This window comes from Cucurbita pepo, chromosome 6 (genome assembly GCF_057944985.1).
Source record: "Cucurbita pepo subsp. pepo isolate OVF chromosome 6, ASM5794498v1, whole genome shotgun sequence".
Lineage (NCBI taxonomy): Eukaryota > Viridiplantae > Streptophyta > Magnoliopsida > Cucurbitales > Cucurbitaceae > Cucurbita > Cucurbita pepo.
In genome coordinates this window covers 17286639-17300530 of record NC_141803.1, presented here as the reverse complement: position 1 = coordinate 17300530, position 13892 = coordinate 17286639, and the positions used below count along the sequence as shown (strand labels likewise).

The 13892-nt window shown below is 35.3% G+C and overlaps 3 protein-coding genes across 5 annotated transcripts in view; 1 reads left to right on the top strand and 2 right to left on the bottom strand.

Annotated features, from left to right (window-relative positions):
* LOC111796813 (origin of replication complex subunit 1B-like) overlaps positions 1-646 on the top strand; it is a 30804-nt gene extending 30158 nt beyond the window's left edge. Inside the window, exon 17 of the mRNA XM_087124582.1 lies at positions 317-646. Within this exon, the coding sequence (XP_086980708.1) occupies positions 317-380 (64 nt within the window). The 3' untranslated portion in view covers positions 381-646. The remainder of the gene's footprint in view (positions 1-316) is intronic.
* A 1518-nt stretch (positions 647-2164) lies between these two features.
* On the bottom strand, positions 2165-9452 carry LOC111796812 (ATP-dependent protease La (LON) domain protein). 2 transcript variants are annotated; one of them, XM_023679577.2, is made up of 7 exons: positions 9135-9452; positions 8614-8682; positions 7144-7263; positions 6985-7059; positions 6729-6863; positions 2592-2733; positions 2165-2493 (listed from the first exon to the last, which is right to left on the bottom strand). In XM_023679577.2, exons 1-7 carry the CDS (start codon positions 9405-9407, stop codon positions 2333-2335), a joined length of 975 nt encoding a protein of 324 aa, XP_023535345.1. In that variant the 5' UTR covers positions 9408-9452; the 3' UTR covers positions 2165-2332. The 2 variants fall into 2 exon arrangements, with proteins under 2 accessions (XP_023535345.1, XP_086980957.1); XM_087124831.1 differs by lacking the exon at positions 6985-7059 and having other exon boundaries at positions 9135-9451.
* Positions 9453-10409: 957 nt separating this feature from the next.
* LOC111796677 (mitochondrial import inner membrane translocase subunit PAM16 like 2) lies at positions 10410-13282 on the bottom strand. Of its 2 annotated transcripts, none has more exons than XM_087124832.1 (5): positions 13051-13282; positions 12902-12956; positions 12221-12308; positions 10802-10935; positions 10410-10712 (listed from the first exon to the last, which is right to left on the bottom strand). In XM_087124832.1, exons 2-5 carry the CDS (start codon positions 12902-12904, stop codon positions 10587-10589), a joined length of 351 nt encoding a protein of 116 aa, XP_086980958.1. In that variant the 5' UTR covers positions 12905-12956; positions 13051-13282; the 3' UTR covers positions 10410-10586. The 2 variants fall into 2 exon arrangements, with proteins under 2 accessions (XP_086980958.1, XP_023535168.1); XM_023679400.2 differs by having other exon boundaries at positions 13055-13282.
* Positions 13283-13892: the final 610 nt, after the last annotated feature.

Genomic DNA, 13892 nt, shown 5'->3' with positions numbered 1-13892 from the left:
TTATGTACAGAGTTTTGAAGTAACTTAGATAGCAATATATATTTGTTAAGTTTACATCATCATTGACTAGGAAAACAAATAAATGCTATGAACCATGTCCATGCAATAATAGTCTTTTTTAAAGTACTAGAGATATCATTCATAATGGTATCAGCCGTTACCCTGATAATAGATTTGATCTTCTAAAACGAATTGTTTTTATATACATCCTTATTGGATAGGAAAGCTTTTCTTTTCTCACCAATATGTATGATTCTAGTTAATAGCTTGCTGTAGTAGTGTGATTTAACGTAATTTTGTTTTCACTCTGATGCAGTGATGACGTCTCCTTTGCATTGAAAGACAGTAAGGATCTACCTTGGTTGGCTAAGTATCTATGAGTCTATGTTAGTTGCTAATATCTGTAAGAAACAATTTTGATGTTATAGTATATCAGTTTCAATTTCTCCCATAAGAAACATTTGAACCCTCCTTTGGAAATGTGGGAAACGTGTCAGGTTTAAGCTACGTTTTTTCATCTCTTAATTTGTTCTCATGGGAGGCTTGTTTTTTATTCAAGTAAAGTTGTCTACTGAGAATCATGTTGTTACGAACAATGGTTTCCATTGTATACTATGAGTACTGTCTAACATGACGCTTTTTGAAAGCTCTTAGTCGACAGTGGCCAACTTCGAAAGCAATATGCCAATGACGATATTATTTACGTTCAATTCTCCTGGCAAACGAACTTTAGTTTACTCAATAAGTTATTGATGACTTGTCGTTGTATGCTGCCTCATGTTGAGTTTCATTTCTGGTAATTGAAGTAGGTAGCTAGACAGTCAAAGAACAAACTAGGAAGGTGTTAGAACAAGAATCTTGTTATTTAGAGCTAAGTCACACATGAAGTAAATATCAAGTTCCACATGTTTGGTTTTCTAATAAAGATGGGGTTTGCACTTAAGTGAACTGCATTAAATTATCACACCACAAAACTTAAGGCTTAGGTTAATGAATACTCAAATAATAAAACATGGGTCAAAGCCATCAATTCAACAGCGACCATAGCAAGACAATGATGTTTAGACTTTGTTCTTGAGGGCCTTGGTCCTTGATTTTGATTTCTTAAGCATGATTTATTTAACAACTTGGTTAGTTCTTAGTTTTGAAAACTTGAATCTTGATCTTGATCTTATTTGTGTTTCTTATCCATGTTTCTGGTTCTTGTCCTTTGTCCTTGATCCTTGTTCATGTTCTTATTATTGTCCTTAATTCTTGTCTTTGTCCCTAAGACACCCCCTAAAATTTACGGTACAAAACATGAACCTGACAACTTGTGTCCAAGGCTTCATGTGTTCTAGACGACAGTCTGAATACCTACGTCAAAGGCTTCATCCATTTCAAGAGACAGTTTAAACGTGCATCCATCATGTGTTCTCTATAATATAGTTTGGAACCTACATTTAGGGTACAATGTAGTTTGAAACCAGATTTCATTTGTTCCAAGTAATGCAGTCTAAATACCTATACTAGGACTTCATGCATTCCTTGCAACATAGTCTAAATTGCTATGCCCAAGGCTTCATGGGTTCCTAACAACATAGTTTGAAGCTGGCGCTTCATTCGTTCCCTGTGATACAGTTTGAGAACTTACATCCAAGACTTTTTACGTTTAAAGCGATATAGGCTTGTGTTGTGCATTTCTTTTGGTTCCTTTTTCTTAATCTCATAGATTCTTGGGTTCTTGCTCCAAAAATTATTATGAAGTCACAACCATGACATAAGTCTTAACATAAAATCTTAAGATCTAATTCAAGCTCATAAGTCACGAACATGTAAACATTTCATAATAACTTTGGTAATTGATTCAATAAGTCTACCAATTGAGAACATAAGTTTTACAAGTTGAAAATTTTCAATAAGCTTACCAATTGAGAACATAAGTTTTACCAGTTGAAATTCACTCATTTTCATTTAGGAAAAATAGATCTCTGGTTCCTTAAGCACTTATCTCAATATCTGAAAAATAGGATCATGCCGTTTATGATAGATCATAAATAAATTCTTTCGTTAAAGGATCAATAATACTTAAGTGGTTATATCTATAGACACAACTTATCTTACCATGCATATAAAAGTATCTAATGATATTTATAAACATGTTTCGTGATGAAATTATCTCACGTATTCCAATGTTTAGCCCGTATATATCACTTCTTTTTCATTAATTAAAATAGCATAACGTTTTATGGTAGCATGTACATGGCTGACATAATCAATGTACACGTTAACTTTACAACCTTTCATTATTGGGATGGTCATCAGAATGCCCAATTCATAGTTTTCACATCCCCTATTGAATTTCAACTGATTGTATAGCAAGTTTGGCGGCCACTGTAGAAATATTTGCTTTACTTAATTCCAGAGATCTATCCAGCCTTTCAAAAGTATTCTTGATATCCATTGCTTCGAGTTTTTTTAGCTGCAAACTTTGTAACTCAGATTTAGTTGATCCTGAAAAGTATATAAATTAATTTATTAAATAAATAAACTCTATTGATTTTTGGTCCTATCCGATACCCAAAGCCTAGTTTAGTTCAAAGAGAATTTACCTGAAATTGGTTGGAAGGCTGCGAAGGAAACTCTTTCAGCTAAGGATGGTACAAAATGTTCATCAATGTCCACATATATACCCTTTTCAGCCCAAGTAAGTGAGTTCAGAATATGAGTCTGCAATAATGCCTCCTTGGGAGCCTGGTGATAAAGAACATATATTTTGAACATTATCTAATATTATTAACAGTGAGTTTAGTATGATTTTTCAAAAAACAAAAACATGAAAAACCATATTTTTTATAGAGAAAATGAAATGATATACAAAGGGCATACAAAATAATAATAATAATAATAATAATAATAAATAATAAATCATAAATAAAACAGCCCAAAATAGGAGCCAAAAAAGAACCAAGTACAAGAAAATGCTCCTAAGTACTAAGAATAAGCCGCACAAGATAACTATCTGTTGAATGGTCACTTGTAGATACATGTATGAATAGATATCATGTGTTGAAGGGTCACTTGTAGATACATGTATGAATAGATACATGTGTTGAACGGTCACTTGTACATGTATAGATACATGTAGGTTCATTAGTTCCTAATTAAATAGGTGCATGACTTTTGGACAATGAATGGTAATGGGGAATGTCCCAATATATATGTATGTAGGTTCATTGATTTTCTACTTCTTCCACCAATGCCAATATAGTATCTTGACGTGCTACTGGTGCAAATACCTTCTTATAATCAACTCCATACTTCTGCTTGTATCAGTCGTGACTTGTACTTATCCACCTCACCATGTTCATTCAACTTGGTTTTGAAAACCCATTTTACTCCAATTGTTTTCTGCCCTTTAGGAAGATCAGTCAGCTCCTAAGTCTTATTCTTATCTATGGATTTGATTTCACAGTCCATGACTTCTCTCCATTTTTTCTCTTTTACAGCTTCTTCATAGACAATTGGATCACTATCCATAAAGAATGCAAAATAAGCACTATCACTCGAGCCATAGTCCATCTCATAATCAATTATCCAAGTTGGTCTCCTTCTGGTTCTTGGATTTCTTTGACCGTGATCATGATCTTCTTCTTCTACTGGATCTTCTGGTTGCGCTTGTGATGAGGGCTTCAGCTTGTTCTTCTTCAAGATCTACAGGAATCTACTGATTCATAGTGATCTTTTCTTCCCATGTCCAAGTCTTCTTTTCGTCAAAGATTACATCACGACTTACCACCACTTTTTTTGTCAAAGGATCATAGAGCTTGTACGCCTTAAAAGTCTCGCTTACTCCAAGGAACACACATTTCAAACTCTTGTCCTCAAGTTTCTTCCTTTTCTTGTCAGGAACGTGTGCATATGCTATGCACCCAAAGATTCTAAAGTGGTCTACCGTAGACTTCCTTCCGCTCCATGCTTCTTGTGGAGTTATATATCTAAAAGAGAAAGTATGGCTCCGGTTGAGAATGTGAACGGACCACACAACAGCTTCTAGCCAGAATTCCTTCAAAACTCCTTTATTTAGCGAACTTCGAACCATGTTGAGAATGGTCCTGTTCTTCCTTTCGGCCACACCATTTTGTTGTATATGCTGCTGTCAACTGCCTCCTTATACCTTTCTCTTCACAAAACTTAATAAACTCGTTCAAGTAGAATTCTCCACCTCTGTTAGTTCTTAAAGCCTTAACTCTTCTTCCAGTTTCCGTTTTCATCATAGCACAAAAATTCTTGAAGCAATCAAAGGCTTTTGATTTGGCGTGCAAGAAATAAGTCCATGTTTTTCTACTAAAATCATCCATGAGGGTCATAAAATATTTCTTGTTACCATTTGATACTAGAGAGATTGGACCACATATGTCTGAATGAATCAACTCCAAAATTGCTCGAGCTCTTCTTGATTTTTCGGATAGAAAAGAATTTCTTTCATGCTTTGCTACTACACAGCTCTCGCAAATTTCTGTTGGAGGAGTGATGTCTGGCAACCCAGTCACCATCTTCTTTGAAGACAACGTCTTTAACCCTTAAGTGTAGATGACCATACCTAAAGTGCCAAAGCCAATTGATATTTTGTTTCTTTACCATCAAACTTTTGGCAACGATATTTAACGTCAATAGATATAAGCGGTTGGTGGTCATCTGCATCTTAGCATTTGATCCTCTTCTGGAGTCATAAATCTCACATTCATTATTTTGGAATGTAATCACAGACCCCTTTTCTTGCAATTGACTGATACTAAACAAGTTGGCCTTCAAATCGGGAATGTAAAACACATTAGAAATCGACTCTACGGAGCGATTTCTAGTCTTAATATCTACTGTTCCTTTCCCCATCTCTTGGACTGTTGCATTGTTGCCAAGACAAACAGTAGTACGAAAATTTTCATCCCGGGTTGAGAAGAATTTCTTATAACTTGTCATATGGTTGCTGCATCCAGAGTCTACGACCCATACACCTTGATCTGCAACCTTTCTAGCATGGAATGACATTAACAATGTTTCTTCTTCTCTTTTCTCTGTTGAATTGATCTCTTTTCTCCTTTTGGAGCCGGGTATAACATTCATTCTTGTAATGTCCAAGGCATTCGCATCTGTAGCATTCTACCTTAAGACTTGTCAACATGCATCTTGCCTTTATTGTCATAATCGTCTCTGACAAGATCTGCTGACCTGCCAACATCTCCACTTCTTTCTCGACCGCTTCTCCCACGACCTCGGCCTCTTCTTTGCCCTCTACCTCTGGAGCTTGAAGTTTCACCTGGTGTGGATATCTTTAAGGCTGTCTTCTCCTCTATTGCACTTGTACGATTGAGCTTCTGCTCATGTACTAGCAAGGAGCTTTGGAGTTCATCTATTTGCATCTCTTCCACATTGTTTGCTTCTTCAATAGAACATACAATGTAATCGAACTTTGGAGTTAGAGATCACAAAATCTTTTTTACAACCGCAACATTCGTGATTGAATCACCATGCATCCTCTGATACTAGTTATTGGTGACAACAGAGAAATTTGGTAGACTTATTTGGGAGAAGAGAACTTTGTATAACTACGAAGGAATGCTGGATTGATTTTCTACTTCTTCCACCAATGCCAACATACATATATATAGGTAATTTGGGATATTCCCCATTACCATTCATTGTCCAGTCCAAAAGTTATGCACCTATTTAATTAGGAACTAATGAACCTACATGTATCTATTCATACATGTACTTATACATGTATCTATACATGTATCTACAAGTGACCCTTCAACACATGTATCTATTCATACATGTATCTACAAGTGACGCTTCAACACATGTATCTATTCATACATGTATCTACAAGCGATCCTTCAACACATGTATCTATTCATACATGTATCTACAAGCGACCCTTCAACACATGTATCTATTCATACATGTATCTACAAGCGACCCTTCAACACATGTATCTATTCATACATGTATCTACAAGCGACCCTTCAACACATGTATCTATTCATACATGTATCTACAAGTGATCCTTCAACACATGTATCAATTCATACATGTATCTACAAGTGACCCTTCAACACATGTATCTATTCATACATGTATCTACTAGTGACTCTTCAACACTATTAAACTCTTTCGTGACCGAAGAAGTCCTCTATGGCAAACGAAAAGTGTTAATCTTGTCATGCGTGATCTACCAGGCAAAGAAACTAACCCTTTTTGGGCCCTCACCTTCCACAACCAATAAAATAAAGAAGGAACAGGGTGAGGGAAGCACATAAAATATAAAAGAATGAACTAAAAGAAAACTTTTAAGACTGGGATTTCAAAGAGAATATTCTTTGAAGATGAAAGGTAAATCCCAATAACCCAAAAAAAAAAAAAAAAAGAAGGATAGTAAACATCAAAGCATTTCTAAAGACGTCAAATCCATTAAGAATGACCTAGGCTATAGGAATAAATTTCAAAGACACAAAATTGAAGGCATGTGAAACAAAGACAAAGGGGTGACGGTATTCGTGATTATGCTACCAAATATCACGAAGTTGAAATATCCAGACTTTTTTGAAAATTACTTTTAAATAGTTGAAAGCAAAAAATTTTAGCCTTCCAATACTATGAAAATCACCCAAAATATACTGCCTTACAAGTGGCTCTTCCAGTTCAGTTTCTTGGATATTACTGCTCTTTTGAGAGAGGGAAAACCGTACCTTCAATTTGATCTCCAAACTATTCAAATTACGAAGAACATCTTTGACGTCCATCACTTTTGTACTTAAACCGCTATCATTTTGAACAATATCGTCCCTCACGGGTGAAATTGTACCTCGCAAATAAGGATCAGTCTGGAAAAATGGCAGATCATACAATGGTTAAAATGACCACAAAATTAGCATTCTCGACTTAATGTATTCACTGGTAAGTAAAATGACTTGTTGAGTGTGAATCAATTCACTTATCACTTGCTTGCAGAAGCTCAATAATTTTGACGCGTCCGATTCCTCTGATGGTGACTAATGCCCCCACCTCTAGCCTCTCGACCTGCAATTTGCTGAAACTGCTCGTAGGACAAAGTATTTTCATGTGTTTACATTAACTAACAGTATTCTAAGTTTTGAAACTTACATTCTCAATTAAGATCAAACAAGCATGTCTGGCTGCAAATGATATTTCCCTTGATGAGTCACTGACAGCGACAGGATCCAACACAAAATGCACAAAAAGTTTATTCTTCCTAAATAAAGACTGCAACCAGAATATTGAAGTCAGGGCTGATTTGATAGATAGAGCAAACAAAAGAAAAATATTGATGTCATAACATACACCGACTAACTTTTTTGAACAAGAAATAAACTTTTCCTTGATATATGAAAATGAAGAAAATGCTCAAAGATATAACCTCCCTGAAATGATGAAAAAGAAAAAGAAGAACTAATGGCAGAGGAACCAAAGAGAAAAATACAAGAGCCAAAAATGCCGATGGGCAAAACCGAAATACAAAGGCTAAAGACCAACAAACCAATCAACCACAGTGAAAATTACAAGTACTGAAGCAAGCACCATCCACAAACTTAACTGATGAATATGATAACATGAATCAAGGAAAAGCAGGAGGTAGGAAGACCATCGGTGAAGGAAAGGATTAGCATGCATAGAAGAAGTTCCCTCCCTTCCAAACAAGGAGAAATCTTTTCTCTATCGCCCTATTTGCACAAACTCATTCCTTAGGTTTTCTTCGAAGAAAGCAAAAAAAAGATGTAATATATTACACGGTGAGGAATGCTAGTCCAGACTCAAAATCGTCCCATAGAACAAGGACAAAATTGGTTCCAGCAACAGAACATCTCAAGGAGTTCAGAATATGTGATTTCATGGAATTTGAAAGCAAATAGACCTATATACAGAATTTAAGGCACTGTTGAGTAGAAGACAAAATTATGTTGTTTCCATCTCACTTGACTAGAAACAGAACTTGAGTCATCAGATATATTGAAAATTATAATATGACAGAACATTCTCCTCTTATCTCTTTACCACTTAATTTTTTCTTTAGATAATCAGAAAACTGTCCAAAATAAAATCTGACTTCTGGTGAAAACAGATCGTCTATATCAATTGTAAAAATTGGGAATTAAGTTAGAATATGTTAACATCGTAGCATGGAACAAAATTACAAAAATAGTTGAAATAAGAAGGGATAAAGTGCTCTAAGATTATGAACTAACTAGCACAATAAGATTATGAATAAAAAACATTCTATTGCATAACCAAATGGCCTTACCATAATAAGTGACAAAAATTGGTATCTTTCTGTTTTAAATAGCTTTCATGGAGTAGCATCCACCGGGATGTTAGTGCATAAGAAAAGATTCAACAAGCAGTTGATTGACAACTTCACAAAACAAAATACGAAACGATACAATTAACCAATCTGAAAATGAAATGCAATAATCTTAAGCTTTCTTCAAAAAAACACAGTAATTTTAAAGCATATCCATAGGGAACAAAGCTGCACAATGTCTACATAAGATCAACCAGTCTTAATTCCACAAATATGACATTATATAAAATAAATTGTATACAAAAAGTAAGTACCTCGTCCAACAGAGTTAGGTACCTTGCTTCATACAGATGCAATGTTTTAGTCTCCGACGGAACAAGAACCTGAAAAAAGAAATGTAACTGAAGTTGAGAAGGAGAAATTGGAATACATTTTTTTCAATGGTGCGCCATACTGGATATGGACCTGATCAAAATTTATCACGAACAAGAAAGATAGTAAGTAATGAAACCTAGTGAAGATTTGATGGATGAAAAGATGATAGAAGAAAAATAGAAACAGAATCCACCATGAACGGAAAATAGAAAGCAAAAAATGTAAATAACTTGTTCTACATTATGCATTATTCAATTGGACCATCATTCCAATTGAATAGGGTAAAACAGCAAGATGGATAGATAGCATCGCGGATTGGTGGAAAAGAAGAGATATAATCTGTATGTTTATCACGTTGATTTTCGTTCCTCCTTCGAGGGTTGCGGATTGGTGCAAAGCTAATGTAGCAAAGAACAGGACTAATAAAAATTGAACTAAATGTAGAGAAGGAGTGGTTTACGTCATTGACGCCGAAGGGAAGCAGCGGGAGCTCCAGAGAGGCGGCATACGCAGAGAAATCCCGTTTTCTGTCGGCAGAAAGTAAAGGAGGCTGAGATTGCGAATCAAACATTGTGTTCCTGGCAACATGGAATCCATGGAAATGGTGTTGAGGAGAGAGGGAGAATGTAGTTCTACTTCTGGGAAGAAATGAAGAAACTCTCCGGGAATTGCAGACAAAAGTGGAAGAACCAGGGAGATGGAGAGAGATCCGTGTTTGGACGTTGCACGTCATGGCTTATCCTCATCCTGCTTACCAGTTTTCTCTTTATATATATATATAGACGGTGAGCCAATATCAGTTTCAGAGGTAAAAGTTCTGCGCCCCAAACAAAATGATTACATTTGCCTATATTCGTCTTTTTTTTTTTCTTTTTTTTCTTTTTTTTCTTTTTTTTTTCCTCAATATTAAATATAATTGAATCAACAAATTATTTTGTATTAAATTAACAAATTAACTTCTTCCATTAATCTTTAATAATAAATAATAATTGACAAATGTTAAATTTTTCATGGGCATATTTAAACATTTTATGTTATTTTCCCCCTACTAAATTACTTATATTTTTATAGTATATTATTCACATCATCATTATTATTATTATTATTATTTTATTTTATTTTTTGTGAAGAGGGTCAATTTTGATTATAAGTACAAATGTTATTTTCCCCTTACTAACTTACTTATATTTTTATAGTATATTATTCACCATCATTATTATTATTATTTATTTATTTATTTATTTATTTATTTTTGTGAAGAGGGTCAATTTTGATTATAAGTACTTGAGACTGAATCCTGGTAAGATTTGGAGAAGATATCTTACAAACCGCTCACATGTATTGGTTTGGAGAAGATATCTTACAAACCGCTCACATTTATTCTAAAACAAATTTCAGGATGTCATCAAATATAAAATTACTCTAAATTAAGCATGCTAAAATTTTTAATGATCCTAATATCATATCACTCTCATTTAAACATAATCTCGGTTCCTTTATATATACACTTTTTTACTAAGAATTAATTAGAGAAAGAAAATGACATGATAAGCTCGAAGATTGAATTAAAATCCTAAATCAGTAATATGAGAGGAAGGCTTTTGAAGTAATCGTTCTAAGTCTAGGTTTCTAACCCGAGCCTCGTATTAGCAATATTTCATCCGACAATATGACCGTGGTCTACTTCAGGCCTGTGCGTAACAAATAATTGTTTACAAATTATTAGAAGTAAACAAATTAAATTTAGGTGCTCTCAAGGCATCCTCATCTAAAATACTATTTTAAACGTCACTTTTTCCCACAAGAGGAAGAAAAGATTATACATCAATTTCATCAATCATGCCATGCTGCCGGCCATCACAAAATTAAGAATTATACAAGAACACTAAATGGGCAAAACACAACACATTCCTCAGCTAGGGGCATCCTCACCTTTGCTCTGATACAGAGTTTCTAATCGTTCCTTGGCTCTGTGAACTTTTGACTGAAGATAAAAGCTTCCAGTCTGAGCATTCTTTTCGAACAAAGCGTCATATTTCTGAAAAGATAAGGATTGTCAAACGCCTATTCATAATAATATATACCAGGTAAGGAACTTATTTTAGTGAAAAGCAATAGATATTTGACCTTCACAATTTCCTCCCAAGGCGTTTCCGGGGAGACGCCAAGAATCTGCCTGGCTTCTTGCTCTGTCATCACTTTGCTTGCTCTGCGAACGGTGTTTTGAATTGTTTCTTGAGCAACACCGGACTTCGAAGCATCTACACCGCACGAAAAAAGATTTGTTATTCAGCATAATCATCTTCAACTACAATATCAAACTCTCCCTCATTAAAAAGTACAAACTTTGTATAAACAACTACATTTATCCAAGTACATGTTCAATAGATTACAACACAACTACACCGAAACATCTCTAACCAAATTGTGGTCCGTAAATCACTTCTCACACCACATGCTCGAGAAATAAAAACATTTTTTCAAAAGATCGAGGAAGATAATATTTAGTCTTTCAAGCTTGACCATAAAGGTAAAGGATGGATGTAAGATCCCATGTTGGTTAGAGAGGAGAACGAAACATTCTTTGCAAGGGTGTGAAAACCTCTCCCTAGCATACACGTTTTAAAAACCTTGAGGAGAAGCCCGAAAGGGAAAGCCCAAAGAGGACAATATATGCTAGTGGTAGGCTTGGGCACTTACAAATGGTATCAGAGCCAAACATTGGGCGATGTGCCAGCGAGGAGGCTGAGCCCTAATGGGGGTAGACATGAGGCAGTGTGCCAACGAGAAGGCTGAGCCCTGAAGGGGGTAGACATGAGGGGCCCGAAGGGGGTGGATTGGGGGGGTCCCACATTGATTAGAGAATGGAACGAGTGTCAGCGTCCACTGGACCCCGAAGGAGGGTGGTTGTAAGATCCCACATCGTTTAGAGAGGAGAGCGAAACATTCTTTATAAGGGTGTAGAAACCTCTCCAACAAACATGTTTTAAAGTTTTAAAAACGTTGTGGGGAAGAACGAAAGGGAGCCCAAAGAAGACAATATTTGTAGGCTTAGGCTTAGGCTGTTACAATGTTACAATGGAACTACAAGATGCTATAATGCAGGCCATTAACACTCAACCCTTATACATATCACAGGCTAAAAAATAACAAATTCTCTTGACCAATTATAGAAAATCTAAGAAGGCATTATTCTCGCTTACAAAGACGGGAAGGATGTAAAAGATAGAACTTCAGGATGTTAACATCCCCCAAGCACATTTAAAGAAAAATGATGTCTATTCCAATATCACCTGAAGCAAAATTAACCTACGTGCACACAGAGCTTTGTTCTCATTGGCAAAATGCTTGTCCCCAAACTTACCCCATTTACATTAAAGCTTCTAATAGTTCAAAGACAAGGTGCAAGTTTCTTTTGTTCTACATGTCAAGTTTCAATCAAGCCATCCAAAAAAATTTACACCAATAACCATAATATTGAGGACAAATTGGCCAACTTCCAATAGAGATAAAAACCCAAGGGTGGAATAAAAAGAGTGTACTTACTCGTAAGGGCTTGACGGTAGGCTTGAACAAAGGCCCTAGCAAGTATCCCAGAGCCCATCACAATTAAATTGGCAAGAATTTTTGCAGCCTGTCCAAATACATACAAGCAAAGAGGCTCTCTTATAGGAAGTTGTCAAACTGAATAAGACGATTTTAAAATTATGCAATACAATATCTACTCCTCTCCTCTGTAAAAAATTGAAGTTATCGACAAAGCAGGAGTAAATACATGAGTTCTAATTAGAATAGCACTGATTTGATTGGTAAAAAGATCAATGTACACTCAAGAGAGAGATAATATGACACAAGATATACAAACACACTTCGAATATGCTTGATTTCAAATGGCTTTAAAAAGCGCAGAGGGCAAGAAACAAGCATCAAGAACCCAATATGTTCAGAATAAATATGAAGGAGACGGATACATAATATTCCCCTAGACGAAACTTCGGCCAGAGAAAATTTGGGAACGAAATGAAACTTTGAATTAAACCCATAATCCATAATCAATCTGGAATCAAATAACCAAACGGAGGAGACGGAAACATAATATTTCAGATAAAACTAGCAACATAAACTATGTTTATACATCCGCTCCTGATTCAATATTCATTTTCTCATTATCTTAGAAATCGATCCACCGTCAAATGAGAGGAGAAGAGAAAGAAAGTAGAGAGATACCATGATTAATTGGCTGGCCTCGATAACGGGTCCGAAATCGTTAAAGCCGCTAGAACTGCAAAATCAATTAGAAAGTGGTGGATGGTTTTATTTAGGGTTTGAAGGCTCAAATAAAATATTTGGATTAGAAACAAAAATATCATACAGACTTGCCTTGTGATATGGAGGTTGCCAAAACTGGAAACCGACCCAACGTTCACCCTACTAGCGTCCGGGTGTGAGCGGAGGAGGTTGATACGGAGAGGGTGGCGCCGATGCGGCAAATCGTTGAACAATAGGGAGTGAAGAGAGGGAGGGGCGGCGGCGGCAAAGAGAAATTGGAGACGACAAAGAGAAAGGGAGAAGAAAGGGAAGGGCGCCCTCTGCTTGCAGGGAAAGTTTTGATGAATGTATTGTTTTTATATAAAAGAAATACTAATTTACTTAAATATTTACTAATCCATTATTTTATATTGTTTAGTTATTCTTAAATAATAATAATAATAATAATAATAAAATAATAATAAAATAAAATAAATAATAATAATAATAATAAAATAAAATAAATATTTACTAATCCATTATTTTATATTGTATGCCTGTGTGGGCCTTGTGTAGTGAAGTATACACATCCAATCTTGTGGAAAGTTGTCTAAGGTCATACCCATGATATTTTTATAAGTACAGGTCCCATCATTTTGTATGCATTTGCATTTCTCGATCCCAACCGTGAGATTACTTAATGAATATTTCTTAAAATACTCAAGTCACGTGCTACTTTTATTTTTCATATAAAGACGAGATATCCATGTACGAATGACACCCAGGTCACGATAAAAGTTATGGAACTAGAATTAGGGTAGTCGCATTTATGTATATTTAGTAGTCTTTATGGTAGATTAGAGCCTTGTTTATTTTATTTAAATTATGATATTTACTTTCCGATTTGCTAGTTAAGACTACATTGGTTTAAGATATTTATTGTAGTTCATGACACTTTATTGAAAAAATT

Excerpts from the sequence above, each read along its gene's own strand:
- LOC111796812 (XM_023679577.2), bottom strand. The coding sequence starts at position 9,407 with ATGACGTGCAACGTCCAAACACGGATCTCTCTCCATCTCCCTGGTTCT. Across the intron at positions 7,060-7,143 it reads GTTTGATCTTAATTGAGAAT|GTCGAGAGGCTAGAGGTGGG; the intron begins GTAAGTTTCAAA and ends AGCAAATTGCAG. Across the intron at positions 2,494-2,591 it reads AGCCTTCCAACCAATTTCAG|GATCAACTAAATCTGAGTTA; the intron begins GTAAATTCTCTT and ends TATACTTTTCAG.
- LOC111796677 (XM_087124832.1), bottom strand. Across the intron at positions 10,936-12,220 it reads CTACCGTCAAGCCCTTACGA|ATGCTTCGAAGTCCGGTGTT; the intron begins GTAAGTACACTC and ends CGTGCGGTGTAG. Across the intron at positions 10,713-10,801 it reads CTTGGGAGGAAATTGTGAAG|AAATATGACGCTTTGTTCGA; the intron begins GTCAAATATCTA and ends TTATCTTTTCAG.